Genomic DNA, 27,050 nt, shown 5'->3' on the forward strand with positions numbered 1-27,050 from the left:
AAACCATTTCCTTCAATCGTGAAGAACCAACTACCATAAAGGCAACTCTTGATTTTATTTACACTCCAAAATCCAAATTGCCCAACATTACATGCTCAACATTAGAATTCTTCCTGGTGTAACGAATGACATAAATATAAAATAAAATAAATATTAAATTAACATTTACGGCTGTATTAAGACATGTAAACAAGAACAATGATTTGAGTAAGACATAAGATGGAGCACAAACTACAAAAAGTCCAATTTTGTGTGCTTCTTTACCCTGAGCGGAACAATCTTTGCAAACAGTTCGATTATAGAACATACAAAAATATATGTTTCAATCTTGAATACTTGTTTAAAAAAAAAAAAAAAAAAAAAATTGCCCTTAATCACAAAGAGCACACAAGCCCCAAGCGCTCTAATTTCTTTGAGTTTGCTCACAACAGGCTTGTGTTCAACATGGAAATAAAGTAAATAAGTGTTTTGGTTTTTCAGTCTTTTTCATGTTAGAGTGGCCTCCGGAGCACTTTTCAGTCTGCCATTCTGCATTTTTCCTACAGCTAGGGGGTCTCCCCTTGCATTTCCAGTCCGCTTTTGGGATTGCTTCCATCACACTGCGAACACGCTGAGGGAGCTGCATTCATCTTTCAGTCCAAGGATGCTGTAGACTATTCTCTTCATGTGGCCGGGCAAGCGAACTCCAATGTTCCTGATGTCTCTGGAAGAGGGTCACGAGAAAATTTTAAGCCCCGGATATTGTGAGCTCAGTGCATCGTCTTTGCACTTTGCATTGTAGGTGCACCTGTCTCGTCCGTTTGTACTTACTCGTGCCTCAGGGCCAAGACCTGCTCCATGGTGGTGACCCCCGCCCGAGCAAAGCTCTCATTATACTGGCTCATTTTGATGGACTCCAACCACTCGGGAACCGACCGGAACATGGTGCCATCGCACCCGCTGGTGCTGGGCAAGCGGATGGACACGCTGGAAGGGGACAGTCAAAATGGACTTAAATCCACTGGCCTTGTACTTGGACGCATCTTTACTATTACAATTGAGTCACTGCGGTCAGATTGAAAAGCAAAATTTTATTTTATTTTCATACCGTGGATCAAAATCTGCGATGGTGCTCAAAGACTCGGGACTCTGGAGCAGCTTGTCCAGGATGTTGACAATGTCAGTGAAGCGGGGTCTCTTGGAGCGGTCATGCAGCCAACACTGGAGCATGAGCTGGTAGATGGCCGAGGGGCAGTCCATAGGCGCGGGCAGCCTGAAGGCCTCGTTGATTGCTTTCATGACCTGCTCGAAAATGAGCCGGCGTTTAGCATTTATGCACTGGCTGTTCGCGTGTTGTGTTTTGACACGAGCTCCGGAATTTCTCCCTAATTAAATTAAACAATGAGTCGCCCCAGCGAGGGGTCGTGACAGAGCGAGCGTTACCTCATGGTTGCTCATGTCCCAGTAGGGCCGCTCGCCGAACGCCATCACTTCCCACATGACAATGCCAAAGCTCCACACGTCGCTGGCTGAAGTGAACTTCCTGTAGGCAATAGCTTCGGGGGCTGTCCAGCGGATGGGGATTTTACCTCCCTGTTAAGAGATGAAAATAAATGGAGTCATATGATGGAGACGACAATCCAGATGCCGAAAGACTCCTTAAAGGAGAAGTCAAACAAAAAAAATATATTTTTAATAATACAGAGAATATGAATTAAGCAGGAAAATCCATAAAAGAAAACAAGTAAGACTTACTCTGGTCGTGTATGTCCCCTCGGCGTCATCCTCCAGAACGCGCGATAGGCCAAAGTCGGACACCTTGCACTCCAGGTCGCTGTTGACGAGGACGTTCCTGGCCGCAAGGTCCCGGTGCACGTAGTTCATGTCCGAGAGGTACTTCATGCCGGCTGCGATTCCTCGCAGCATTCCCGCAAGCTGGTAGGTGGGAATCTCACCGTCGCGGTCCTGAGGGAAAGGGAAACAAGTGAGTGGAAAAAGAATCTTTCAACATTTGAGACTGTGGCGTAATTTAATGAGACATATTCTGGAAATGAGTTCATTGCGTGCCAGTTCTAATGTCGAGAAGTCAGGACCGTCTGTCGTATGGTCTCATTCATACCTTGAGATAGATGTCGAGAGCTCCGTTTTCCATGTACTCCGTCACAATCATGGCGTGCTTGACTGTAAAAACAAAGAAGTGAGTTATTTATGAGTTGGTCTTTCAAAAAAGAAAAAAATAAATAAATAAATAAATCTGCTGTTTTAGGCTCACATTTGGTGACGACCCCCTCCAAGCGGATGATATTGGGGTGCGAGAACTGGCCCATGATGCTGGCCTCGCTCAGGAAGTCTTGCCTCTGCTTCTCGGAGTAACCCGGCTTGAGGGTCTTGATGGCCACGGGTACCTCCCCTCGGGCGGGGGATTTCATCACACCCCGGAACACTTCTCCAAACTCGCCCACACCGATGACTTTTTGCTTGCTGATGGCGTTGGGGTCAATTTCCGTGACAAACTTCTGGATGGCGATGTTGGGGTCCTCGTACATGTGCGGATCCACATAAGGCTTCAGCTGCTCTGAGGGGGGAAAAAGATCCAGAGTTTTAGAGCATGTAAAAGCATGTTTAAAATGACAAATTCTTGAGTTTCTACCTGATGAAAAGTAAGGATCCTCTGGTCCTCTCTGATGACGAGATCTCCGTCTCCTAAGTAAGAGAGGAAAAAAAAAAAAGAATCATTACAGGGGAACAGCACACAATACAGGCAGGAATGTTAATAAGAGCAGCTCGGTTGGAGGCCAAGATCTCCCTAAGCCTTCATACCACAGTACAGTAATCTATTTTTCTCAGGGGTTATGTTCCAAAAACTGCCATAACAAAACTGAAATTCCACCAATACCTGACATCCCAACCCTTCCCAAATCACGCTCCCGCATTCTTTAAATGCGTTCTAGACCAACCTTTTTCGTAGCAGCAGGACGGCCACAACCACGAGCAGAACAACTGCGACTCCAGCAACTGCACCCATCACCATGGTGGAGGGACTTTGGATCTGAGATTCAGCTGTTCAAAAAAAAAAAAAAAAAAAAAAATCATCTATTTTCTATATTGCTTGCAATTTCAAATGAAAGGGACTTGAGATTTGAAAGTGCGCCTTACCCAGTGAGGAAGTGTGGAACTCGTGCTCGGTGCTGTAGCTCCCAGTTTTTCCTTCGGGACTGAGCGCCCGTACCTTGAACATGTACGTGGTGTCAGGCGTGAGGTCATTGATGTGCACCGAACTCTTGTCCAGGATCAGAACCGTGTAGGTGGTTACGTCACGCTCGCCGTCACCGTCCTTCAAAAGAAGTTGAAAGGGCGGATTAGGAAAACAGAGAGAGCCCCCGCAGTGGAATGCAGCCAAAAACAAAACAAAAAAAACCTCCGTCTTACTTTTCTGCGGTACATGAGCTCATAGCGATGACTGATGTGCGCTGGAGGTCGGCGAGAGAGAGCCCACGATAGAGACAGGCTGGTGGTGGTGCGATCGTCCAGCTGGATCAACATCACCTTTGGGGGATCTGGTCCAATCGTCGGCGAACAAAAACAACAGTTAGTGACTCATGGCCTTCTTGGAATGAGGCATTTTGGGATTCAGTGGGTGGCGTGAATTCCCCTTTGTTGGGAAAGCTACGTTTTTGCACGTTTTGTTCTAAACATTATCTTAAGGTCTGAGGGTGAGTAACAATGTGAGGGAAGAATTTCCAAATTAATTTAGTCATTGATGTACTAAGGTTGTTGAGTGATTCACACTCTGGACACATTTTAAGTATAAAATAGTTAACACTGTAAAATAGTTGAAAAAATTGCAGTCACTTGTTACGTTGCTGTAATAAACTGCCCCGTCCTATTAATTTCCAAGGTAAAATTAAAATCTACTTTTATGGCAAGCTCAGTAATGCTGAACGCAACTGGACTTTGAAAAGGTCAGTACACAAAAATGTGGCTATTGTTCAACCTACACAATGATGAGATGAAGACAAAGTTAAGAAGGAACAGGATGGAATGGAGCTTAAAATAAGCCTGAGCTCACCAGTATAGTCCAGAGCAGCAGTGATGCTGGCGGCGGGCCTCACGGCGCCATGCTGGGACACCCCGCTGTGCGCCTCCACTGTAAACGTGTAGTTGAGATGCGAGTCCAGGTCGCTGACTATGACCTCGGTGTCCCGCAGGTCGGTGGGTCCGGACTCAAAGCGGACCCTCTCGCCACAGGGGGCGCACAAGACCCTGTCGCACTGCTCGCACAGCACGCTGTAGGTCAGGTCGCTGCGGCCCCCCGTCACGAGCGGCGGACTCCAAGACAGCTGAAGTCGGCCGTCAGCAGACAGGGTGGTGGCGGTCAGTTCCCGGGGAGCGCCGGGTGGAGCTATTGGAGGAAACAGAAAGACTTAGCCAAAACATCCCAAGTACGTTGTTCCACTGCGTTATCGGTGAGCGGAAGTCTCACGGGAACACGGTGACGCTGGTGGGTCCGACGGCGAGCGGAAGAAACCGTCCTGGCACTCGCAGTGGGTGGCGCCGGCGGCAGAGGGCTTGGTGTTGTCGGGACATGCCCGACACAACTCGGTGCTCACGGTCGACTTGAAGTAGCCCGGCTTGCATTCTGTGGCAAAAACAAAACAAGGGATGTCATGTAGAGCCATTTAGAAACAAATAAAATCACATGAGGTGTCTCTTTGTGTCTACTGGCTTTCGTTGCAATGACATGCCCTGTTAGGAAGGGGCAGAAACAGGAAGGACCGACGCAACAAAAGCAAAACAATGAAGCAGTGTGTAATGTTAGGCCTTTCCGCCCAACAGGAAGCTTTTCTTGCAAGTAACCTATAATCATCGAGCTTTGCTTCGCCAAAGAATGAAGAAGGACTTCCCTCTGCGATGTGCCCCCACTTGCCTTTTCCACCTGAAGGCCTCCTCTGAGGTCATGCATTCACCATTTGGCCCGGATGACACTGGGGCATTAAATCCATCAAGATATCTGATCTGCCTTGCCAACCGTGAACTCAGGCCCTCTGGCAGATTCGACTTTTGAGGTTCGCCGTCAGATCACACAGGAACTCGGTTGCCTCTGTTCTATGAATTCTGGTTCTGGCCCGATGTGTACAAACGAAACTGTAGTAAACCAAATTCCCCTCTGTTTTTGCCAACGGACACGGGTGCCGTGCCGTGATGAACATTTTAGCTGAAGCGATAAGCGAGCAGCCTTTCCGGGCCAAAGAAGGTTCATGGAAGTGCGGACTGGACAGAAAGCGGCTATCATAATGACTGTGTGGACAGTCCAGGATTGATGTTTCCTCTCTTTCCTCTTTCCTTCCAGTTACAGCAAATTATGACAGCCGAGGGTAAATGAGGGGAATAAAAAGGAGAAAGGAAGCAGAAAGCCTGTTGGAGCCGCTTTCCAGTGTTCACAGAAAGACAAAAGCGTCTAGTAACTTTGTGACCACAGGCTGTGTCTCAGCTCGTTGAAGTCGTCTTTGAAGAAAAGAGCCGAGGTTGCGTTTCTTCATCAGCAACCTGACCGTGATTACAACCTGCTTACACGCAAAGGAATCCCTCGATGGTACAACATGTGTTTGGATTTTTTTGGGGGACTTAGTTCTATATGCTGAGCCACGTCCGGCGTCTTTATTTAGACCGAAAAGCACTCTATAGATAGAGGTCTACTTCCGAGCCCCGTATACTGTACGCTACAAATTGGGGTTACATTACTGTCATGTGAACAGGACAAAACTGAGGGGTGCCAAACTTCTTTCTATTATAGGATCGTTTCCACAATTAAAAATCTAATCCTGGAACTGTTTAAAATATTTAAAGCGACATACATACACAAGTGCTACATCACAACTGCACTGCATTACAGATTTAACAACAAATTGGGTTTGAAATCTGAAGTCATGGGAAAAAGAGTGACAACATTTTTTTTTTAGACCTTAATTTGAGTCTTATTTCGACACACTCACATTTGGTGACACCACACCTTGTGTGAGCAACGAGTGCCTCCAATTTTTGGCCTTTGATATGCTGCTTCTCCCACGCCGCCTCTGCTTCATAGAAAAGGATAATAGGGCGGTGAGACTATTATTGTGGAGGATTCAGCATGGAACCACTTCCCTGTAGACCCTTTGAGACTATTTTATGATTAAGCGCTAAAGAAATAAACTTGACTTAGATGGACCACCAAAAAAAAATTTAAAAAATTGGTTTTGCCCCAAAATATTGTTCATGATCCGTGACATCTGGCCCTTACAATTTTGGTGTTTACCATTCCAAAGCATAGCACGGCAATCAACGCTGGATTGCACCACTTGCGGCTCAAGTATCACCATGGTGAAGGATAAGGAGCAGGTTGAGATGAATGGAAGGCCTTAAAGGGGGTCTGGACTGCAGCACCAAACAGAAGTTCTCTCTAGGGAGTCACTCAGCGGGAGTGCCGGGTCTCTTCGCATGAGAAAAGGAGGTCAGCCCATTTTAATCTTGAGCCTGAGTGCTAGGACTTGTGTCACGGAGCAAAGAAACTCTGGGCTCTATTCATCTATTGTCTGGCAGGACTGGACGGAGTGGTGCCATAAATACGTCGCATTAGTCATCGCGGCTCGTAAAATGGCGCCATGTGTGCAACGTTGCGAATGCACACTCGCCCGAGCTACGCTCACGGAATTGTCACTTGTTGGTGGAAGTTGCGCGGCTAATTGCCCCTCGCCGCCTTTGAATGGCGGCTCGCACGTGAAAAAGGGTGGACTTGCGTTCCGCACCAATGCATCGGTTAATTGAATCTGGGCTTTTGCCGCCATTGTTCTAATGAGCGGGAACACGGATTAGTCGGCTGGTTGCGTGCGTTAACCACCGGATGAAAGGACCCGAGGGGAGGTAAAGCAAGGCCACGTAACAGCTGTCCTGTTGCTCCACTAATCCTCTTGACTAAATTACACTCCATACCTAACTAAGCAGCCACGGAAAGCAAGCGCCCGCCCGCCCGCCCGCCCCTCATGCGCCAACTGTCGGCCCAAACCTGCTTATTTGTGTCAGTCGGCATTCCTTCTCAGCCCGCTTCCTTTTCCCACAACAGTTGGGCTCTTCATTGCGAGACACATGCCGGACCGTAAGTCTTCCAGAATATCACTTTCTCTGACACCCGGAATGAAGTCGTCGCATTAGCGTGGAACAAACGGCTGCAGTGTTGCTTCTGTCACCAATGGAGTTGATCAAACTTTTTTTTCCTCTTAAAGCAAGTTTAAAAAAAAAAAAAAAAAAATGGAATAACATTTTTTTCAATCAATTTCTTATCCATTTTAATTTTGGACTTATTCTGTTATTCATATAGGGGCCAGCATAATTTATAATACAAGGGTGGGATGGACTGGTCACCTGTCAATCACAGGACACACAGTCTATTCAAAATGCTAACTTGAATGTTCGGGGAATGTGCAAGGAAGCCAGAGTTGATTCAAATCAAACAACCCCGCTCCTAACATCCAATATCAGGCCCAACTATGAAATCGTTCCGATCCCTCGTAAATACTTCCTGTCTTCCTCTCGAGCTATTCGCGCACAACGTCTGTTTCCTGTGCTCAGAGTCTGTCAGCGGTCGGGGCGAGAAACATTCCTCTGCCTTGGACTTCCTCCACCCTCATCCTGCCCTGGGAGTGGAAGCGTCCGTTTTTCTTTGAAGCGCCTAGCCGCTGTGAAATATCTGTTTGCATGGAAGGAATGGAGACGGTGCCAGTCAAGGTGACTGGAAAACAGCAGGAGTCATAAACCGCAGGCCTGACTAAGAGAGGCGTGCCGTGGCCTCATCCCTGTAATCTGCGGTTACGGTTGCCTGGGTGACGGATGCAAACAAAATACTGGCGGGGGCGAGAGCGAGAGAGAAGACACTCAGGTAGGCGCCCATGACAAATTCACACGGCCCTTCCTTTAGTCAATCAGTGCGGCAGGTGACGCCAGGGTGAAAGAATTCCTTTCAGAAATCCCCGTGCCCTTCCTCCCTCCTTCCTGTGCTGGCCACTGTCCTCCCACACTTCCTCCACACACACACACACACACACACACACACCCCAGCATGCCAAAGAAAGAGCATTTTCCGCAGCACATGCAGTAGGCACACCGCAACTATTTCTTTTATACTCTCACACCTCTGTTTGGGTTTTTTCATTGAATGGCTGCTCTTCCCTCAAGGGATGACATTGCCCAACGTTTCTGCATACTTATTACATCTAGTTCACGTCAACTTCCAACACTAAACATTCCCTTGAATATTTCCAAAAAGTAAAAGGTGTTACGCTTTTAATATAAGGATCACGTTATGGAACTTGTATTTTTAAAATGCTTGTATACAAATGTTTGGGCCTGTTGAGGCTTGCTCCGTTCGGCTAATTTCAGCGAGACAAGTAATCCTTGAGGTATTTTGAGGAAATGAAACCAAAAGGTATTGGGACGCATGATCGTGACACATAACAGCTTACAGTTTTTTGGGACTGGAAAAAAAACTGGAAATTGGAAGAATATCTTAAGATGACCGTCAAGGGAAAATGTTACAAAACAAGGTTAGAATGAACATCTAATACATTTTATAATCGCAAACTAAAGGCATAATTATTACTAAAGGGTTAATCAGATGATGACTCACTACTTTTACTCACATATGGCAGGTGCCAAAAAAAAAAAAAAAAAAAAAAAAAAAATCGACTTTTTGAGAAACTCTAGTTCTTTTCCCAGCTTCAAGCAGCTCTTTCATCCCTGCAGAGAACTTGGAGCATTGTTGTTCTTTTCCCGTCTAAGTACAACGTGCTAAAAGTGGACCTCTTTTGTGGCGTGACGCAGCATACGTCTCTCTCGACCACATCAAGCCATTGCCTAGGCTTAACTTTTTTTTTTACGAGATCTGACGGTAAGATGGCCGAAGGAATGTGACAATCCGGATATGAGAAAATATTTCGTAATCCATAACTGGCTCCAATCTAAATTAAGAACAAGCGGCTTTAAGGCATCCTCCTTCTTCCTAGCTTAATCTGTCTGAGCATGATTTCCTTGCAGGCATTCGTCGGCTTTGAGGGTGAGACTTCCCAAAACAAACTGAACGATTAATGAGCATTCCTTTCCACCTTGCCAACGCGGCGGCATCTGTGATGTCTACTACACGGCTTTGCGTGGCCAACGTGTGACACGCTGTCGGGTTCCTTACCTTGGCACGAGTCCCCGGTGGTTTCGTAGCCGGCGAGACACTGGCACTGGCCTACGGGAACCACCCACTCGCCCTCCACGCTGCAGTAGATGCGTGGGGTGGACTGACTCACGGCGTTCTCCACGCAGGCACCCTCCACCTCCCGCAGAGCGTCGGCCACCGTCTCCGGGAAGGCCGCCAGGCTCTGCACGGTGGACGGGCACGTCTTGTAGAAGACGCGCACTGAGAGGATCCCCACGCAGGCGCCCATGTCCTGGAAGGCCAGGTAGAAGCCCTTCCGGGACAGCGGGCCCACTGTCCTGGTTTCGGTGTTGATGAGGAGCACGTGGTCTCGCGTCACCTCGTCCGGGGCGATGGTGGCCACCTTGCGAAACTGGCCCTTGCGAAAGTTGGTGCCCACGTCGGCGTCCGTCTCATAGATGAAGAAGTTGAAGGTCTCCTTGCAGGACACGGAGGCGCCGTGGAAGCTGTTGCAGTCGCGCACAGTGAAGCGGAGCTCCACGGAAACGCGCGTGGCGCCCGGCCGCCGCTGGATGAAGGTGGTGCGCAACCAGTTGTCCTGGTCCGCCGAGTCTATGTTGCACACGCTGTAAGTGTAGAAGAGCGAGCCGTTCACCACCGTCTGGACTATCTCCCACTGGAAGAAAGAAAAAAAAAAAACAACAGCTTTGAGGATTTGTTTCAGGAGTACAGTAGAAGTACTGATTCCGTGATTTCAGTTTCAAAAACACAATTCCAATCTCCCAAAAAGCATGTAAAAAATGTGCTAAATGAAACCAAGTGGGAACTTTTTGCAAGTTTGAACTTTTTGACCATTACTTCAAAAGGTCACTGGTTATCTTTATGGCGTACCTGTTTAAAACATTTTTTTTTTTTAGGCCACAAAAACCTGGCATTTGAACAAAGATGAGTAGATCTTTTTTTTATACCCACTAAGTGCTGTAGCGGAACAAAGTATGTGTACTTTGTGACTTGCCACCCCCTTAGACGACAGGACCCTTTTCCTTTGGTGTAGTAAGAAGCAAAGAAAGCATTCAGTTGTGTGCTCGAGCTTCTTTTCCACACGTTAGCATTATTGGCCCGGACATGTGTCGACGTGTGTGGTTTTCCAGTAACACACAAGGGGCCTCGTGTGTGTGAGTGTGACTGTGACGCACACACAAATCCAACAAATACCACTGTAGAATACCAAGTAACATTTGTGGCAGTTAATTGCGCTTTATAGTCACTACCACATAGCAATTAAAGAGATTTAAGGGACGAGGAAGCAATGAGGAGTCGTGAGATTCAGTCTTTTTTTTTTTCCCCAAAAACTCGCATCCTGGTAGTACGAACGTGCTTCGTGGGGTGTCACTTTATCATTCATGAGGAGTTAAACAGGGGGAAATTAAAGATTGGACCAAACAGGGCTGTTATGGTTCCTGAAACAGAACATTTGTTTTAGGAGACCAAACATGTTTTGAAGAGACCAAATCTAAGATCGAAAATCACATCTAATACCCAAAAGGACATTTGAACGAGGGAGGTGTAGAATTTTCACATTCACTGTACAACACACTGACATGAAACCACTGCTGCTGAAGTCTAAAAACTTCCCAACATAATGACTTTATATGATATGTACAAAGTACACTGTCATAAAAGCAACTTTCTGACAAGCAAGGGAATCCCGGGACCATAAAGCACACGTCGGGCGGGATCTTTTCAGACTTACACTATATCCCTAGCCATGTCCCGGGGCTTTTAATAGACTGAAAACCACTCGACTATAGATAGGGGGATGTTTCCGGACCTGGTATACCTACAATGACGCAAGGCTGCTGTTATCCGTCAGGTCTCGGCCGGATTTATGGATTCAAGGTTCGAGTGACACAATTCCGGTGTGTCGCTCTCAGGTGACACAATTGGAATGCGAGTCATGGCTTAGAAAGAAAAAAACGATGGAATTTGATCTCTTCGGACCGGAATCAGGCCTCTTCCAAATGTGAATCCAAATATATGAATCCGAGAGGGATTGGATAGCTGCCAAAGCACAGATTGGATATAGCGTGCAATGCCAAACAACGCAAATAAACACATGTAAAGATGAACTACGGATGAATGTGGTCGAAATGTGCTGCATTAGATGTTTCCATGTTTAAGTAAGCTGTTTGAACAAATTGAGTTACATGGACTCAGAGTTACTCAATGTGTGTGTCGGGGGGCAATAGAGGAAGAATCAGCCAATTTAACGTTAAGATTGAATATCTGTACTATCCTTGTACTATCGTTAACTTCCCTGTTGTCACTGTTCAAGGTTTGACTCCTGTGGGATTATTTACTTGCAGTTTGGATGATGGGTTGTTTTGCGTCTTCTGTCACTGTTAACAATAAGATTTGCAATGTACATGTAAATGAAAAAAATAATAAAAATAAACTGGATGGCAAAAATGATCAATTCTGTATATAGAACTCCTAAGAGGTATTTTCAAACATAATTAAACTCTAAAGACATCATAGAAGAGAAAGTCTTTGACCCCCAAGGTCTTAAAAATGCTACTCGAGGTATATAAATACTCACCCCGTTCTCATATGGCAGAGTGAGCCAGCCTAGCTCCCCTCCTGTAGACCTCATGTCCAGCAATACTTCTGTAGACACAGGCAGAAATGAGTTAGAAACAGCTATTAATCCATTTGGGACACACAGTTAGTCTCCAAAAGCGGCAGGAAAAATACTACTGTGGAGTACCAACTAGCATTTGTGGCATGGAAATTAAAGAGTTTTAAGAAGCACTGACGAGTCATGGCATATAAGAGGTTCTTTTCCAGCACTGGTAGTGTGCTTCATCACTTTCCGAAAAATTTGATCAAAAAGAGGAAATCTTATTATTACTGGGGGTCCTTTGTTTACCAAGGTCCCAACATTTTGAGGTTGCGAATGGAGTGTCGCATTATATGCAGATCACGCGGGCTCGCTCCGTAACCGCCGTACTTACTGTACTTCATTAGATTGTTTTAGTCGAGTGCCAGCAAAGATTAGTTATCCCTTATTAACCTCGGTACTGGCCAAGGCCATTTGTTTGTCAGATGGCTCTGATTGATTTTTCCATCTCCATAATTGCTTGGTTTTCACAGCGCTCTGGTTGTCATGTTAGTTACACAGCAAATACATATGTTAGAGGTGCACTATGTGATTATTAAATGAATATATATATATATATATATATATATTACTATAGATTTAACATTTTGATATCTTTTTTTAACGTCAAATTGGGCAAAAGGTCGGAATTTCACTTAGACACCAGTTGCTTGTTTTAACCCAATAAAGTGCTTTCACATCGGTTACACACCTAAGAAAGATAAATCTAGTCTTGTACGGATCTCTTGTTTATGACAATCCCACTATATGACTTCTCCAGATTAAGAAAGCAATTAACTAGTTTCAAGAAAAAAAGGTATAAAAATAAAAATATAAATTAAACAGTTGGCATACACCGTTTGTCTCCAAAAGCAATGTAAAACGATGCAATTACAAAGAAAAACATACAAGGCTGTGTGTGCATACAGGATATGAATGCAATAAATACAAATTATTTTAAGACGTGGATTTTTGACGTGTAAATGTAAAACAAAGAAATTCCAAAGTGCGTGCGTGCGTTCAGGGAGCCATCAGCTTTTATGGGGCCACACGCCAGCTCCATTGACAGTCTAATCAAGCATGTCGGTGTAATTCAACACATCATTAAGCGTGAAGAAACATTTCTAATCGTTTCATGAGAAAGGCGTGGGCACGCTGGTGCAGTTTAAAATAAAACTACAGTAGCGAGTGAGTCAAACATGTTGGGGCATCATACAGGTGCTCCCACGCCCGGAGGCTCCGTGACGCCATTAACTAACAATTACGATGCAAAATCTCAGTTTTTGCAATTGTCTCAATTTTCCTTTTCCTTTCCTGTTTTGCTCTACACAGCATTTAAAAGGAGTAGGACAGAGTTACATTTTTTTATTACGAATAAATGACCATTTGATTTAAACGAGAAAAACGTCACACCGGACGCTGAAATTCCGAACTTCTGACTCACGAGTTAGGCTGGACACCAAACTTTACTTTTCATTCGGAAAACAAAAGTTACTCACGTTCTTGCGACTGGAGGCTGACAATCATGGTGTTAGCGAATAAAAAGACAAATAAATGAAGACGCCGGTGCTCCATGCTTTCGTGTGGAAATAAAGTGTATGGCGCGACTCGCTGCCTCTTCTCCTCCGACGAGCCTCCGGCCGACTGACTGACTGACTGAATGAAGCACAAGCCACCCGCGCCCGGACAGCCCATTGAGAAACAGGTGGCGTCACGTGACGTCATTTTCGCTGCCAATTTGCGTGCTATGGAATGCGGAAATGTTCCCAATATGGGGATTGAGGGCGGAGCTTCTCCTGCCTCCGACGGAACGCTGTGCCCATTCAATAATCCATGCCTATTTGTGTACAATATTTGTAATTCACAAAACACATCTGGAAAGCAAACATGAATATTAAGGCCATACAATTTTTTAATTATTATTTATTATCAGTATAGGTGTGTTTATACAGTACATTTTCGCAATTAAAATCATAATATTACAAGAATAAAGACATTTTTCCAAGAAAAGCTGCATATTACAAGATAAATTATCAGACATGTTTTATATTAAAGTTTTATACAGTATTGTACATTTCATACACAAGGTGCTTCATAGAATTAAAAGTACATTTAAATAGTTCATCTTACTAATGCAGCTTATTAAAGTGGTAAGATTGTGAGAATAAAGTTGCACATGAATAAAACATTTAAAGAACTTTAAAACATGCCATTCCCAAATAAATAACATCAGTGCATCTAAATATTGGCTGAACTGGCCTCATGAAAGGAAAATAGTGCCCTGTGCTAGATAAAAATGGCTAAAATCAATATATTACAGTGGGGATTGTATCACCACTATGTCCATCAATATTAGCACTGCTCCCACGCACACGTTTTACAATACACACGATACACTGCCTTGGCTCACTTTTAATTCCCCCCCTCCCAAAAAATCTTATTTTGCCAAGAATAAGCACATATCTAATGGTGAGCATTACACTTAAGTGTGCAGACCTTGAAAGAAATCTTACATCATGATTGACTGCAAATGGATGCAATTAAAGTGTTGATAAATGACTACAGATGACAGCGTTCCAAGCGCTGTCACATTACGGGTGGGCTGACTTTGATTTTGAATGAAATCCTGATGTTCTCTGCTTAGATGAACTAACCTTTCCATCAGTGGACCGATGAAATGTTGTTTTCGCCAGTGTTAAAATCGGACAATCGTTTTGAGCAAGTAATTGCCCAAAGTCGCCCCCCCCTCCTTGTCTCACATTGGACTTGTCTTTCCCACGACTGGCAAAGGAGGGGTCAAGTGGGGGGAGGTGGGCCCGCTATGAATATATGACTACTAATGAGCCGCTCTTCATAAAAGAGTCTTCGGGTATGAATATGTGTCCGCAAAGACGCCGTCACCTAGCAACTTTGATGGGAGGAATTTGAGGAGTCAAGTCCCCCTCTGCGAAGCGGGGCGCACTTGGGAACAACAGCACCTCTGCACAGACGGCCAGCCCGAACAAAGGCCCACTCTAGGCTCCACTCCCTACAAAAAAAAAAAAAAAAAAAATCAACAGATGAGGTGGATATTTGCATGCACATTAATCAAACAACAGCACAAGTGAAAGATGTTGGAGAAAAATACATGAACAAGTTAAGTGATGAATTGCATCTTCTTGACCTTTTCAATGGCGTACAAGTGTAAATTGTAGTTCAACACAATGACTGTCTGACTGTCTGTCCGATGGGGGGCTCCAAGTGCGTTATGCTATTCAGGGCATTTGGTTTGCACTTTTGTGGTTTGGATAAGGCTGACTGGCTAGTGACCAATTCCAGGGTGTGTCTCGTTTCTCTAACCATCTTTTGCCCATTTTCAGCTGGGACAAGAAGAAAAAGTTGGAGTAAAATATTTTTTTTCCCCAAATAAAATCAAACTGAGAAAAGGTGCGTACGTATTTACGAGAAAAAGACATCAAGATTTTAAAAATAATTTTTTCAGGAAAAAAAGTTGTATATTTTAGAGATAAAAAGTCATTGTTTCAATATTGTCACAGCACTACAAGAATGAAAAACCTGCTCCTCAAAATTACAAAGTTGTTCCTCAAATGAAGACCATGACATTATTTCGACCTTTGGAGTTCTCTTTTTATTGATTCAAAAACACAAGGCCATGTTTCAAGGCCACCTTGCCCTACTCCCACATACAACGTGGATGCCCATGGACAGCGTGACAAGCTCAGCACATCCTGAGCAACTCTTCACTTTCAAATCAGCCGGCTCAATTTGTATTCTGGCGTGAAGGGCCACTGCATTTCAAGCACCCCAACTATAACACCTTCTCTCGTCGCTGTAGTGCTTTTCGATACGTGAGGCGTTACCTCCGAGCGTGTTAACGTACATCCCCCTCTCGATAAGGTCCATTCTGTTGTCCCCATCGAGTCGGAGGGTGTCAAAGGTTAACACACCCTCTAACGCACAAGTATGCAAACGCTCCAAACACAATGCGAGCTTCTTTTGATTGAGCTGACAGAGCATGAGGCCTCGGAGCACTCCAAACACCCCCCTTATTTCCCACCCTAACCCCCCCCCCCCCCCCCCCCCCCCCATCACTAGCTTCTGAGGGGCGATGACAGGCACAAAAAAAAGCTTCTCAGCAGGGGCAAGGGGGCACTAGATCTGCATTTTGTGGGTCAGCGAGCAGCGGCTCAAGCGGCGACGTCACGTCATTCAGCACCCCTCACCCCGCTGCCCCTAACGCCTTCTCGTAATAACGACAAACTCGGAGGAGCGCCTCTATTCAAAGCGACGGGGGAGTTTCTGTGGACCGCTAACACAAAATCTATTCTCACACTTAGCCACCCCACCCGCAGCCGCCCAAACTCTTGTTAAGACTGATGGATTCACGCCTTTGTTCATGCATTTTAAGTTTTTTTGTCTCATCCTCTCTCTTGCTTTTCACTCACAAACACTCATTAGCCTCCAAATACACATTAGCTACACGCGCACAATCATTTCTATAGCGCTTGTGCTCGTTAAGTTCTCGATTGAGCTGGTGCGTAACCCGGATTAATTTTGGTGAGTGAAATGGGGTACACCCTTGACTAGTTGCCAGCCAATCACAGGACATAGCTATCATCCTTTCATTTTTGACGATGCTTGTAATTATTTTAGTCAATGGTTAGTTGGAGTATAGCTAAGCTAATTTATTGATGATAAAAAGCAGTGGTCCACTAGTTGAATAACTACCCACACAGTGGCGTGCAAAGGGTGGTGGTGGGGGGGGGGGGGGGCAATGGGGCAGGGGCTCCTGGCATCTACTGGCATTGCACTGTAACACTCACCAAAAAGTCAGCTACCCACAACACTCCTAAGATCAAGCGCTATATAAAACAGATGAATACCCGAGCTTGGTGAAACTGCGTGTCAAAACAATGACACCATCATCTGAGGGTTCAGCACATGCATGCACTTGTGAAGCAATGCTTTCTTCAATACACAAACACTGCCCATCCTCAAACGAGTCACAGGCACTCATTGTGGATGAAGAATTCCATCTTTTTCCTCACATTCTGTGTGGTCTTCTGTAAAAAAAAAAAAAAAAAAACTTTACAGACCCCACATGGAATCCAGGGTGCGAGTTGCCCGTATCAGGCCCATTCCGTGTGTGTTGTAGCGGTGCGAGACAAAAGCGCGAGCGTGCTCCGACAAGTGTCTTTCTTCTGAGGAGGGGAAATGTGAGAATGCAGTTTGAGAACACAAGCATTACTCATACATAGCTGGCTTAAGTCTATTAGTGGCTTCTGGCCTCGTCGCTCATCACGCCGCGCATGACGCTGACCTGGCTGATCCGAGAGCAGCTGCGCGGTAATGAATGCTTCAGGTAGACGGGAAGTTCTTTTATGAGCTACAAAAAAGACTGAGCCATCTATTCTTTGTAAGGTAAAACAACCACAAAGTGGAACGGCACTCGGCACAGGTTGGCTCTGATTTGGACTGAATAAAAATACAAACTTGTCTTTGCTCACATTTTTCATGAGGTCATTTTGAAGATTTAAGGAAGAACTGTTTTTAGTGAGCACTTCTCCTTTGCCCCGATAATCCATCTACCATCACGATTCTGATGAGATAGCATGATTACGACTCATTACGCTTTGGCTGTCGAAAATAAAAGGCCAGTTCAACGAGAGGTTTAACTTGTTTTTTTCTTTGGCATCCTCAGCAGAGTCACAAAAGCTGCAATGATTTGAGTCGTAATCTCCGTTAATTGTGCTGCTTTACAGTCTGTATTGGAATAAGTAACAGGTTGTGTATTCAAATTGCTTCCATGCTGGGTTTCCTATAATCCCTTTCGTCTGGCAAGTCAAAAATGGGGAGTGGGGAAGAGGGGCCCAGCTAACTAAAAGTGAAATCTCCTCTTGTGTTAAAGGTAATGGATGTTGGCTGGGGGGCCTAATAAAGATGACAGCACACATTCATATGCGTTGGCTTGTGTGCTCAGCTTGACCAAGTCTGCCTCACAAGCCTTAACAAAAGGGAGGAAGGAAGCTAGGGGGCTGAGTAAAATGCCTTGGGGGTGTGGGGCAACAACACACGCGCGCACACACACCGCCGCCACTCCCACACATACCAACCAAACAGTAGTCCTTCAGCTTGCGCCTTGCGGGTCTCTTAAGCCTGAAGTTAGAGAGGGACAGCTGGGCTAGCACGCTCGGCATGGCCTTATGCTCGTTTTAGAGGCAAACTCTAGCACACACACATGCACGCCCACAAGTATACGCTTTATTTGCACATGCACACACATTTTATTTTATTTAGAATTTTACAGATTTCTTGAGCTCGTTGAGATATTTTGGGGGATTTGTTTTCTTTTTTATGCTGGAGAGGAAGATTATTTGTTTGTAAATCTTTGAGTCCCTTAAGTCTCAACTTATAGACGTGACAGCTGGGCTAGCACACACACACACAATCACACACATATGGACGCACGCACAGGATGCACCATCCTGTCTATTGTTTACTTTTCACAGTGGCCGGCCAACTTGGGAGGCCACTACAGTGGCATTACAGCTGTTTGCCAGCTCGTGTGCAGACGCTTTGCTGTGAAATCTGGGGGTTGAACTACAACAAACAATCCAAATTGATTTTTTAATTTTGTCAACAGTATCTGGGAAACAAAGTCAGTGCGGAATTGACAAATTGTAAGTAACTGTAAGTGACTCATAAGAGGGTGACATAGCTGGTGGTGGGACCAATTGGAAGTAAATAAACATAATTTAATAATGATTGTATAATGTAAAACATGATGGTTTTTTTTCTAATTTACCAAAAGTATGTAGAAAACTGAATTTCTACTTTTGTAGATTTCTGTCGATTTTTTTATATAGTATTTTTGAATTTTTTTTAAAGCTTTAGTTCAATGTATTTATTTGTTTCTATTTTTAGTAGAAAGCATAACTCAGTTTTTAAGTATTTCAATGAATAAAAAGTCAAAATGGTAATGCATATAATGAGATGCAAAGCATTAAACTGCTTGACAGACAGGAATGGGAGCTGCTCGTTAAAGGGACGGTGCTCTGTTGTCAACTGGTCAGCAAAGTCAAAGGGAGGACCTGAGTTGGCAGTGTGGTCCACAACAATCGGATCATTATTTGGTCTAAAGGGACACCTGTTTTGTTTGCGGTGGGGTGTCATTTGGCAAGCTGATGACACTACACAGCTGAACAATGTGTGGAGCCACTTTCTTAGGCCAAGGCAAAATTAACCATTCGCATTTTTCAGATTCCAGATTCAGTGCTGGCATTTCGTTTACAGTTATCCACCCCCTTTTTTTTTTTTTTTTAGGGTCTTTGGGTGTTCCAGATAACAAACAACAAAACAATGATGTTATGGTAATTCTAAACCTTTCATATTTGATCACAAGCACCAGCAACAGCATATATTCTTTATACCATGCAAAAACAAATCCTGCTTAGTTGCAAGATTGCTTTTGTTTCATCGTCTAATTTGCATATACAGTATGTGCAGCATGGGGTGGATGAGTGGTTGGCGCATCTGCCGAACTGGTCTGAGGTTGTGGGTTCAACAACCCGGCTCTTGCCATCTTGTTTGGAGTCTGTATGTATTTTTTCCATCCACTCTTATTTACTCCCATATTTCCACAAACAAATTTGTTGTTTGTCTGTAATGTTCCCTGAGACTGAGTTGGATGGGCTTCAGCATGCCCACAACCTTCGACGAGATGTGTCTTTATACATATTATTGCCCCCTTGTGGCCTTAGTGTGCAAAACAGATGCAAAATGTTTGGCATCACCGTTTACATTTAATGTGATGGTTAGTAATACATAAGTAAAATACTGTAGAGTGATATTTTACTTACTACATTTTTGCTGGTGTTTTTTTGTACGGTCGGATAGATTAATGGCTCTGATTCATTTCAGTGGAGGAGATTTGAGATACAATTATCAGGGACAAATTAAACTTGTAAGTCAAGACCCGTGTGACACAACAGGGTCATTTGTGGCAACATATGATAAAATGTGCTAATTTGTGGCCACAAAAATGTATAACGTTTGCACAAAATATCACTTTGTGTCCGAAAATAGACGTCCTACGGATCAAATGGAACGCGCCTTTGCCGTAAACCGCAATGGCGTTGCTTAGCCAACTGTCCGACTATCCAGTAGTGCTAAAAACATTATCGATTGATATTTTGTGTGCATTTTGCATGCACGTAATGACTACAATTTAGCATTTCGTAGCTAACAACGTCAGAGCGACGGTCACGTGACGAAAGCAGGAAGTGTAGGACCGGTTTCGCAAATGATGACACAAAATGGCACTCTGGTACGTTAAAGTGTCTTTTAAATATTTTATTACTTAACCATATGTATTTTATATACGCCGTTAAGGCATTTGTTCTAGTATCCCCCGCGTACATAATTACGTCACGCCGTTGCGAACGCTATTACGTCAATGCGGAAGTGGAATTTGACAGCAATCAGGTGGAATCAACAATGTGGCATCAACAATGTCCAATTTTTTTTTTCCTAATGTTCAAGCGCTATTTTGTACCAATACTGTGTATATGCTACGCACGGTGTAGAGCGACACAATACGCCAGAGCAAACTATTTATAGATTATAAATCTAAATAAAAGGCTGAATTACTATTATTTATTATCATACTGTATGCGGTAGATCTTATGCAGTATTCAAAAGGTCATTTTACGTCGTAGTTTAGGTCAAGCCTCAGAATCGAAAATTGTTCTCTGCAGAATCAAGATTGTTCGTAATCAATACTCTATATATTCTTGGGTAGGATTAAAAAGTTGCTTAGTCATTGCAAAAATCTCCTATTTAAGTGTGAGGGCTGCACGAGCCTAAATAATGCAGTGTGGCGGACTGTTTGATATGCAGGAATGGTTGGCTTTCCCATTGAAATAGCGTCACATGGCTCTGTAGAAGAGACAAATCTAGTGAGGTCCTGAATGAGCGCTGTGTCTTTTGATTAAAGTATGTCAATTTACTGAGTTATGTCTGAAATAAATTCATTTGGAAAATTGAGCGTAATCCATTAGTACAAGCAACACAGGCACAGTGAGTTCTGTCTCTACGGCGGCGACCAAAATCATGTGTATGTGCAAGTTATGCACGAGAACAGTTTGTCTGTATGTCATTATCGTCAAATATTTGGGAAGCACTATTTTCAACATCACTGGTGAATCAGAGCTTCAAATAAATAGCTGGCTTTTTGCTTTGTTTGTATCATGGTAAAAACTGCTGATAATACACACTGAGTCACACAATGACATTTCCCCCCATATTTAACAAGGTTTTATGGCAATGTTGTCTTTCCCCATTTTGCCCAAAGGTTGACTTGATCTTCTCGGAAATCAGCATGGTTGTGGAACTTTTCCAGCCTTCTATGGACAGCGGCACTATTGTAGCAAGAGAAACTCCGTGCCCCTGAGCAAAGTACAAAGTTTCCACCAGTACAAATCTCACTGGCTGGTGCCTTTGGATCACTACATTTATCGCTACACTCAAGCAACACAATAATTAGTAGCTCTCGATTTCACTTTTACATATCGCAGCGGAGCATTTCAGACTTCTTCAGCTTTGGAATTTTGGGTAGGTGGTATTTCATTTTATAATACCCAGTTTAATTTAGCTTTACATCAATGCAGTGTTTGAGTATATAGTTTGCTATAGAGTAAGTCTTATTTATATAGCACCAAATCACATCAGTTGTTATCTCAAGGGACTTTACATAATATAGCTAGGCCAGCACCATGTCAATTTCCTCTAAGGATGAAACGTCACAAAAAGCCAAGTTTTTAAAATATGCATATTTTGGGCATGTGGGAGGAAGACGTATACTTATGGAAAAAAGGAAGAACATACAAACTCCACATAGGAAAGCCTGGAACCCCAAATCTCTCAACTGTGAGGCATGCATAATAAAGCCACCACGTTGCCTCGATCAACATCATCAAATTAAGAAAGTAAACCCTGCTTCTTCGTCTATCAATGGATCCCTATTTATTGGGCCATTGCAGCACATCGTGGAAACATATTGGCAACTTGTGACTGTGTCTTCTAAACGCGGATCTAAAATATGTGTATATTTTCACAGCATGTACGCGACTACGCTCCTGTTTCTGCTCGCACTGTGCGCCATTGGAGGACATGGCGAAGAGAAGCAAAGTCGCGGCCACGTTTCTGTGGTGGTAGTTGGTGGCACGGGAGACCTGGCAAAGAAGTACCTCTGGCAGGGCTTCTTCCAGCTGTACTTAAAGCAAGTCAGTAGTGGAAACACGTTCTCCTTTTACGCCAGTGGACAGTCACCCAAGGACAAGGCCGCGCCGAAATTCTTCGATATCCTGAAGGCGGTGTCGTGCCCAAAGGACGTTTCCGATGAACGCTGCGCCGTGCTCAAGGAGCAGTTCTTACGGCTAGCTCAGTATTGGCAACTCAAGACCCTTGACGATTACCAGAATTTGGCCGAGCAAATTAAGAATCAGGTTCATGAGGAAGGACTAACCGAGGCTGGACGACTATTCTACCTCTCCGTGCCAGCATTTGCATACGCAGATATCGCAGATAAAATCGATACCGGCTGCAGGCCTGTCGGTGGGACGGCATGGCTCCGAGTGGTTCTGGAGAAACCATTTGGACATGACCTGAGGAGCGCGCAAACGCTTGCTTCTCACCTCGGGAAGGCCTTGCGCAATGAAGAAATGTACAGAATCGACCACTACTTGGGAAAGCAGGTGAGGACGAGCGTGTAAATGTCACTCGCAAGTCTTCTGAGTTTGATTGGCTGCTTTTTCTGCTTTTGTCGTATATCAGGTGGTCTCAAAGATCCTTCCCTTCAGAGTAGAGAACAAGAAATTCCTTGATCCAATCTGGAACAAACACCACATGGAGAGAATAGAGATCGTCGTGAAGGAGACTCTCGATGTACAAGGTAATTCAACTTTGCACCATTTTCAGGGCTGCAGTAGTGGTAAGAACGTCTGTAAGTATCAGAAGATCATGCAAATCTGCCGCTGTATTGTACACGTATTTTTGTCATGGTCTCTTCATAGGTCGTATTCCCTTCTACGACCAGTACGGCGTGATCCGAGATGTAATCCAGAACCACCTAACCGAGGTCATGGCTCTCCTGACCATGCAACTTCCTGCCAATCTCAGTGACAGCGAGGAGGTTCTCCAAAACAAGCTGTGGCTCTTAAGTTCTTTGTTGCCCTTGGGCAAGAATCAGGCGGTGGTGGGCCAGTACCAAGCGTACCAAGCCGAGGTTCAACGGGAGCTCAACAAGACCAAAGACCACATCAGCATCACACCAACATTTGCAGGTTAGTACTGCAGACGGTTTGATTACAAATACTAAATCAACTTTTTGGGGTTGACTTTCAAAGTCGACTTTTTGCGTTCCAGCTGTACTGGCGCACATGGGCACGGCCCAGTATGAGGGGGTGCCCATCCTTCTGATCTCTGGGAAGATGTTGGACGAACGAGTAGGATACGCACGGGTGGTCTTCAAGAACGACATGTTCTGTCTTCAGAACAGCTATCGTTGCAAGCCCAAAGAGATTATCTTCTACCTTGGCCACGGTAGCCTTCGATACCCAGCCATTCTCGTTTCCAAGAATCTCTTTAAGCCTTCTGTTCCAGAGGGTGAGTGGAAGGAAGTGACAGATCACACAAATGTTGACGTCCTGGGCTCGCCTCTGTCAGACTACTATGTCCAAACTCCAAAAGTGCAACAAGAAGCTTATGCAGAATTAATTTCTCGTATTTTCGCTGGAGACAAAAATAGTTTTATCAGTACTGATAATCTCCTTGCATCTTGGGACTTTTGGACTCCATTGCTTGAGAGCTTAGCCGGCACTTTTCCCCGCATCTACCCGGGAGGAGCTGACAACGGTGAACTGCTGGATGTCCGTCTAAAAGGGAAAGAGATCACCTACAAAAGTGAGGTGGTGTTTCTGGGACCGGAGCAGGTCAAAGGTGAATCTGCAAGGAGTTTCCTAGTTATGCAAGGCACGTATCGGTCCAACGACATGGTGTCTGCCTGGGCTGAGGAGCTGATAGAGCGTCTGGCCTTCGACATCCAAGAAGCGGCGGAGGCAGCCGTGCTCCGGGGCGACGTTTTCCACATGGCCCTCTCCGGTGGGTCGACGCCCATCGCGCTCTTCCACAGGCTGGCCCTGCACCATTTCTCCTTCCCTTGGCGTGAAACCCACATCTGGATGGTGGACGAGCGTTGCGTACCACCGACCGACCCGGAGTCAAACTTTCACAACATCTACCAGCACCTTCTGCAGCATGTGCGCATCCCCTATTACAACATCCATCCAATGCCCGTGCAGTTTATGCAGCGGCTGTGTGTCGAGGAGGACATGACAGCGCTGCTGTATCAGGAAGATATTAGTAGGTTAGTCAATGGCTCCAGGTTCCACTTTGTCCTTCTGGGAGTCGGCCATGATGGACATACGGCTTCCCTCTTTCCTGGCGCTAATGCAGCCAACAGTGAAAATGACCTGGTGGTCCTCACAGAGAGCCCCGTCAAGCCACACCAGCGCATGAGCCTCACACTTGACGCTATCAACCGAGCCCACAAGGTGGCGCTGCTAGTGATGGGCAAAGGTAAACACGAGCTTGTCACCCAGCTGAGTCGTGTCAAGGATGAGCCAAACAAATGGCCTATAACTGGCGTGAAACCCAAAAATGGCACGCTTGTCTGGTACATAGACTACGACGCACTTTTGGGTTAAGGATGAAAAAAAAAAAAAAAAGGCTTTAAACAGAACTTTAATTCAGGTACAGTGAAGCCATGACTATTTACAAAGGTTAGGGACCAAGACCAGTGAATAGCAAAAAAATAATTTATAGTTGGCACTCTCCCTTGAAACTTTTACGTTTGCCCTTATGAGTAGTTTACAGTAAACCATCAAGCATTCACAAATTCACAATTTTTTTGTGGAACCTACCCTCTGCTGTTTCCATTTTTTTTTTCTCTTTCCGTAACGCCTTACGATGATGTAAAAGCTCCGGCAGGGAAGTATTATCGAAATGTTACACGATCTCCAGAATCAACCAAACAATACATAATTTCTAAACATCCAGTGCTTTTACTTCACTGTTTGTCGTCGATTGTGGTAGCATCAGATCTCAGGTATAGAAAAAAAACTAAGGCAATAATAGATTTTATCATATGGTTTAAAAATCACGTTAAACATTTTGGTATGTTTAATTTAACGTAGACTTGAATCTGTATTTGCAGTTCCTCTGTGTAGTAAGTCAAAAGAATGTTACTGAGCCTTGATGTGATCCATTTGCTGGAACATTGTAAAGTTGTTTACTCATTATATGTGCATTCATAGTACGCCTTCCTCTACCTGGTTTTCACAATGAAATTTTAAGAGGTACGTTTTTGCTTCCATTGAAATGTTTTTTTTTTTTCTAAACAACCGCTGGCCTACATCACTTGTAATTACATTTGGCTCAAATGCATTGCATTGTCAACAACTTCCTCTGAGCGGTTACAATAAGAAACAAACGTCAAGGATTCGCAAAAGGAAGCACCTGCTTTGGATGAAGTAAAGCATGAAAACGTGAGCCGCATTAACTTACTTTCTCTTCTTTCATTCCCATAGTTTTGAGTTACTGTCTCGCCGGCGGCACGGAAACCGCATGAAATGCGAGCACTATCCGATGTCCATGAGAGACAGCTGGACTGCTTTTATAGCTCATTGTCGCTGCCTTTTTGTCAGCCACAATCCGCCTTTGACTGCCAGCGCACCTAAAAAACAACACGTGGGTGTTCTAAAAGAATGCAAAACCTTAACTGCATGCATATTTTTAACATTTTGCCTGAATTTTTAAAAATGCGAGTTACCTCACACATATCTGTGGAAAATAATCGTACGTAAAATGACCGCCGCGGCAAAGACAAAATAAAAACTCTTAACACACCCTACGCGAAAGGAGAATCACGCAGGTTAATTTTTCAAAAATCAGAAGAGAGTAACATTTATCAATTCAAACCCAATTATGTGTGTGTAAACAGTATTTTGCGCTTTTTACCTGTGCTCAAAATGGATGCCACTGTGATGAAAAGAGACATATGGTACAGTTCAGGTGTGGTTTTGGCCTGCAGAAATACAAAGAGAAATGTTAGGATCGCCCTTGGATTATCTTGCAACCAGTCCAGGGTATACCGCCACGACTCTAATGACATCAAGCGGTATTAAATATAAATTGGATTAAGTTTGAGTTAAGTATCTTACGCATTCAGCCGCAGTGAATGTCAGGATGACACAGCACACCCCGTGCCCAAACGATAGCAGTCCAAATGCGTGACAGGACGCCCACAAGCCCTGAGGGACTACTTCTATAAGTGTCAAGACCACCGAAAAGCCTGTGGAAAGAGTTGGGAGTGCTTTCAAGTATGCCGCTTCTCTCACAAATGAGGAAAAGTTTTTTAGAAAATGAATGAATAGAGAAACTTTAACAGCAGATCTACTGTAGCTGATATAGCATAATGGCTAATGATAGGAATGAACGTATTCAAAGAAGTTGATGTTTTTTTTGTTGAACTTAAGAGGTTCTACTATAATTGGGGTTTACCTGAGGCGATGAAGGACAGACTGATAGACGCAGTCAAGCTGTTCAGTAGGGGCTGCCTGCAATATCTTGCCGATGTGGGCCTTTTAAAATCAAACAGACACCATTTAAATATCAAATTTTTGGCAAAAGGCTTGCAATTGTTCAGCTACCTTGCTATGACGTACAACTGAGGGACCAGCACGAGGGCCATGAACACCACGTTGACAATTTGGCTGCCGAAAAGAAACACAGTGAAGAACAGACAAATATGGGGGCGGACAAATATGCACGTACAACTTGAGCCTCTGATTCCTGGGTATCCATCTGCTACCGCGGTACGCAACCAGGATCAGCAAGTAGAGAAACATTGCAGCAGTTGCCCATAATGTGAAAGCCGGGAGGATTGTGTTGCACTCAGCAATACAATCCTTCCGTCGGCGCAGACGCTACTGTCACTTAGCAACATGGAATTTAGAATGTTTGCCTATCACGAAAGTCTCAAGAAGCCATATCTGAAAAGGCACAAGAAGTCTAGTTTGGTTTCAAGCAAGCCATTTTGGTCTAATTTGGACACTTTCCAGACATCCTCCAAAAAACAAACTTGTCCTTGAGATGGTGTCCAATTGATACTACATTTGG

The 27,050-nt window shown here is 44.4% G+C and overlaps 3 protein-coding genes across 4 annotated transcripts; 1 reads left to right on the forward strand and 2 right to left on the reverse strand.

Annotated features, from left to right (window-relative positions):
* Positions 1-36: 36 nt before the first annotated feature.
* On the reverse strand, positions 37-13,487 carry epha2a (eph receptor A2 a). The gene is made up of 16 exons (XM_088388852.1): positions 13,313-13,487; positions 11,754-11,821; positions 9,194-9,830; positions 4,463-4,618; positions 4,049-4,381; positions 3,409-3,536; positions 3,136-3,313; positions 2,937-3,039; positions 2,630-2,682; positions 2,252-2,554; positions 2,099-2,160; positions 1,735-1,944; positions 1,423-1,572; positions 1,088-1,281; positions 811-966; positions 37-703 (listed from the first exon to the last, which is right to left on the reverse strand). The coding sequence occupies exons 1-16, from the start codon at positions 13,386-13,388 to the stop codon at positions 595-597; spliced, it is 2,916 nt and encodes a 971-aa protein (XP_088244978.1). The 5' UTR covers positions 13,389-13,487; the 3' UTR covers positions 37-594.
* Positions 13,488-13,705: 218 nt separating this feature from the next.
* Positions 13,706-26,794, reverse strand: LOC148391043 (uncharacterized). Its single transcript, XM_088388876.1, has 7 exons — positions 26,706-26,794; positions 26,582-26,644; positions 26,433-26,512; positions 26,093-26,223; positions 25,890-25,956; positions 25,437-25,605; positions 13,706-14,841 (listed from the first exon to the last, which is right to left on the reverse strand). The coding sequence occupies exons 1-6, from the start codon at positions 26,777-26,779 to the stop codon at positions 25,553-25,555; spliced, it is 468 nt and encodes a 155-aa protein (XP_088245002.1). The 5' UTR covers positions 26,780-26,794; the 3' UTR covers positions 13,706-14,841; positions 25,437-25,552.
* On the forward strand, positions 20,007-25,431 carry h6pd (hexose-6-phosphate dehydrogenase (glucose 1-dehydrogenase)). Of its 2 annotated transcripts, XM_088388855.1 has the most exons (6): positions 20,007-20,139; positions 21,166-21,425; positions 21,931-22,567; positions 22,647-22,764; positions 22,886-23,155; positions 23,238-25,431. In XM_088388855.1, exons 3-6 carry the CDS (start codon positions 21,932-21,934, stop codon positions 24,575-24,577), a joined length of 2,364 nt encoding a protein of 787 aa, XP_088244981.1. In that variant the 5' UTR covers positions 20,007-20,139; positions 21,166-21,425; position 21,931; the 3' UTR covers positions 24,578-25,431. The 2 variants fall into 2 exon arrangements, with proteins under 2 accessions (XP_088244981.1, XP_088244980.1); XM_088388854.1 differs by lacking the exon at positions 21,166-21,425 and having other exon boundaries at positions 20,048-20,139.
* Positions 26,795-27,050: the final 256 nt, after the last annotated feature.

The sequence above is a fragment of the Syngnathus floridae genome, chromosome 11 (assembly GCF_059516105.1).
Source record: "Syngnathus floridae isolate MCC-2025c chromosome 11, RoL_Sflo_1.0, whole genome shotgun sequence".
In the NCBI taxonomy this organism is placed as follows: domain Eukaryota; kingdom Metazoa; phylum Chordata; class Actinopteri; order Syngnathiformes; family Syngnathidae; genus Syngnathus; species Syngnathus floridae.

What these genes read in the sequence shown, in the direction of transcription:
- epha2a (XM_088388852.1), bottom strand. Translation starts at nt 13,388, where the DNA reads ATGGAGCACCGGCGTCTTCATTTATTTGTCTTTTTATTCGCTAACACC. An exon ending in CACCGGGGACTCGTGCCAAG is followed by an intron (nt 4,619 to 9,193) that starts GTAAGGAACCCG and finishes TTTTTGCCACAG; the next exon opens with AATGCAAGCCGGGCTACTTC. An exon ending in CTCTCGACATCTATCTCAAG is followed by an intron (nt 1,945 to 2,098) that starts GTATGAATGAGA and finishes CCTTTCCCTCAG; the next exon opens with GACCGCGACGGTGAGATTCC.
- h6pd (XM_088388854.1), top strand. An exon ending in ACCACTACTTGGGAAAGCAG is followed by an intron (nt 22,568 to 22,646) that starts GTGAGGACGAGC and finishes GTCGTATATCAG; the next exon opens with GTGGTCTCAAAGATCCTTCC. An exon ending in CATCACACCAACATTTGCAG is followed by an intron (nt 23,156 to 23,237) that starts GTTAGTACTGCA and finishes TTTGCGTTCCAG; the next exon opens with CTGTACTGGCGCACATGGGC.
- LOC148391043 (XM_088388876.1), bottom strand. Translation starts at nt 26,779, where the DNA reads ATGTTTCTCTACTTGCTGATCCTGGTTGCGTACCGCGGTAGCAGATGG. An exon ending in CAGTTGTACGTCATAGCAAG is followed by an intron (nt 26,513 to 26,581) that starts GTAGCTGAACAA and finishes TGATTTTAAAAG; the next exon opens with GCCCACATCGGCAAGATATT. An exon ending in CATTCACTGCGGCTGAATGC is followed by an intron (nt 25,957 to 26,092) that starts GTAAGATACTTA and finishes GTATTTCTGCAG; the next exon opens with GCCAAAACCACACCTGAACT.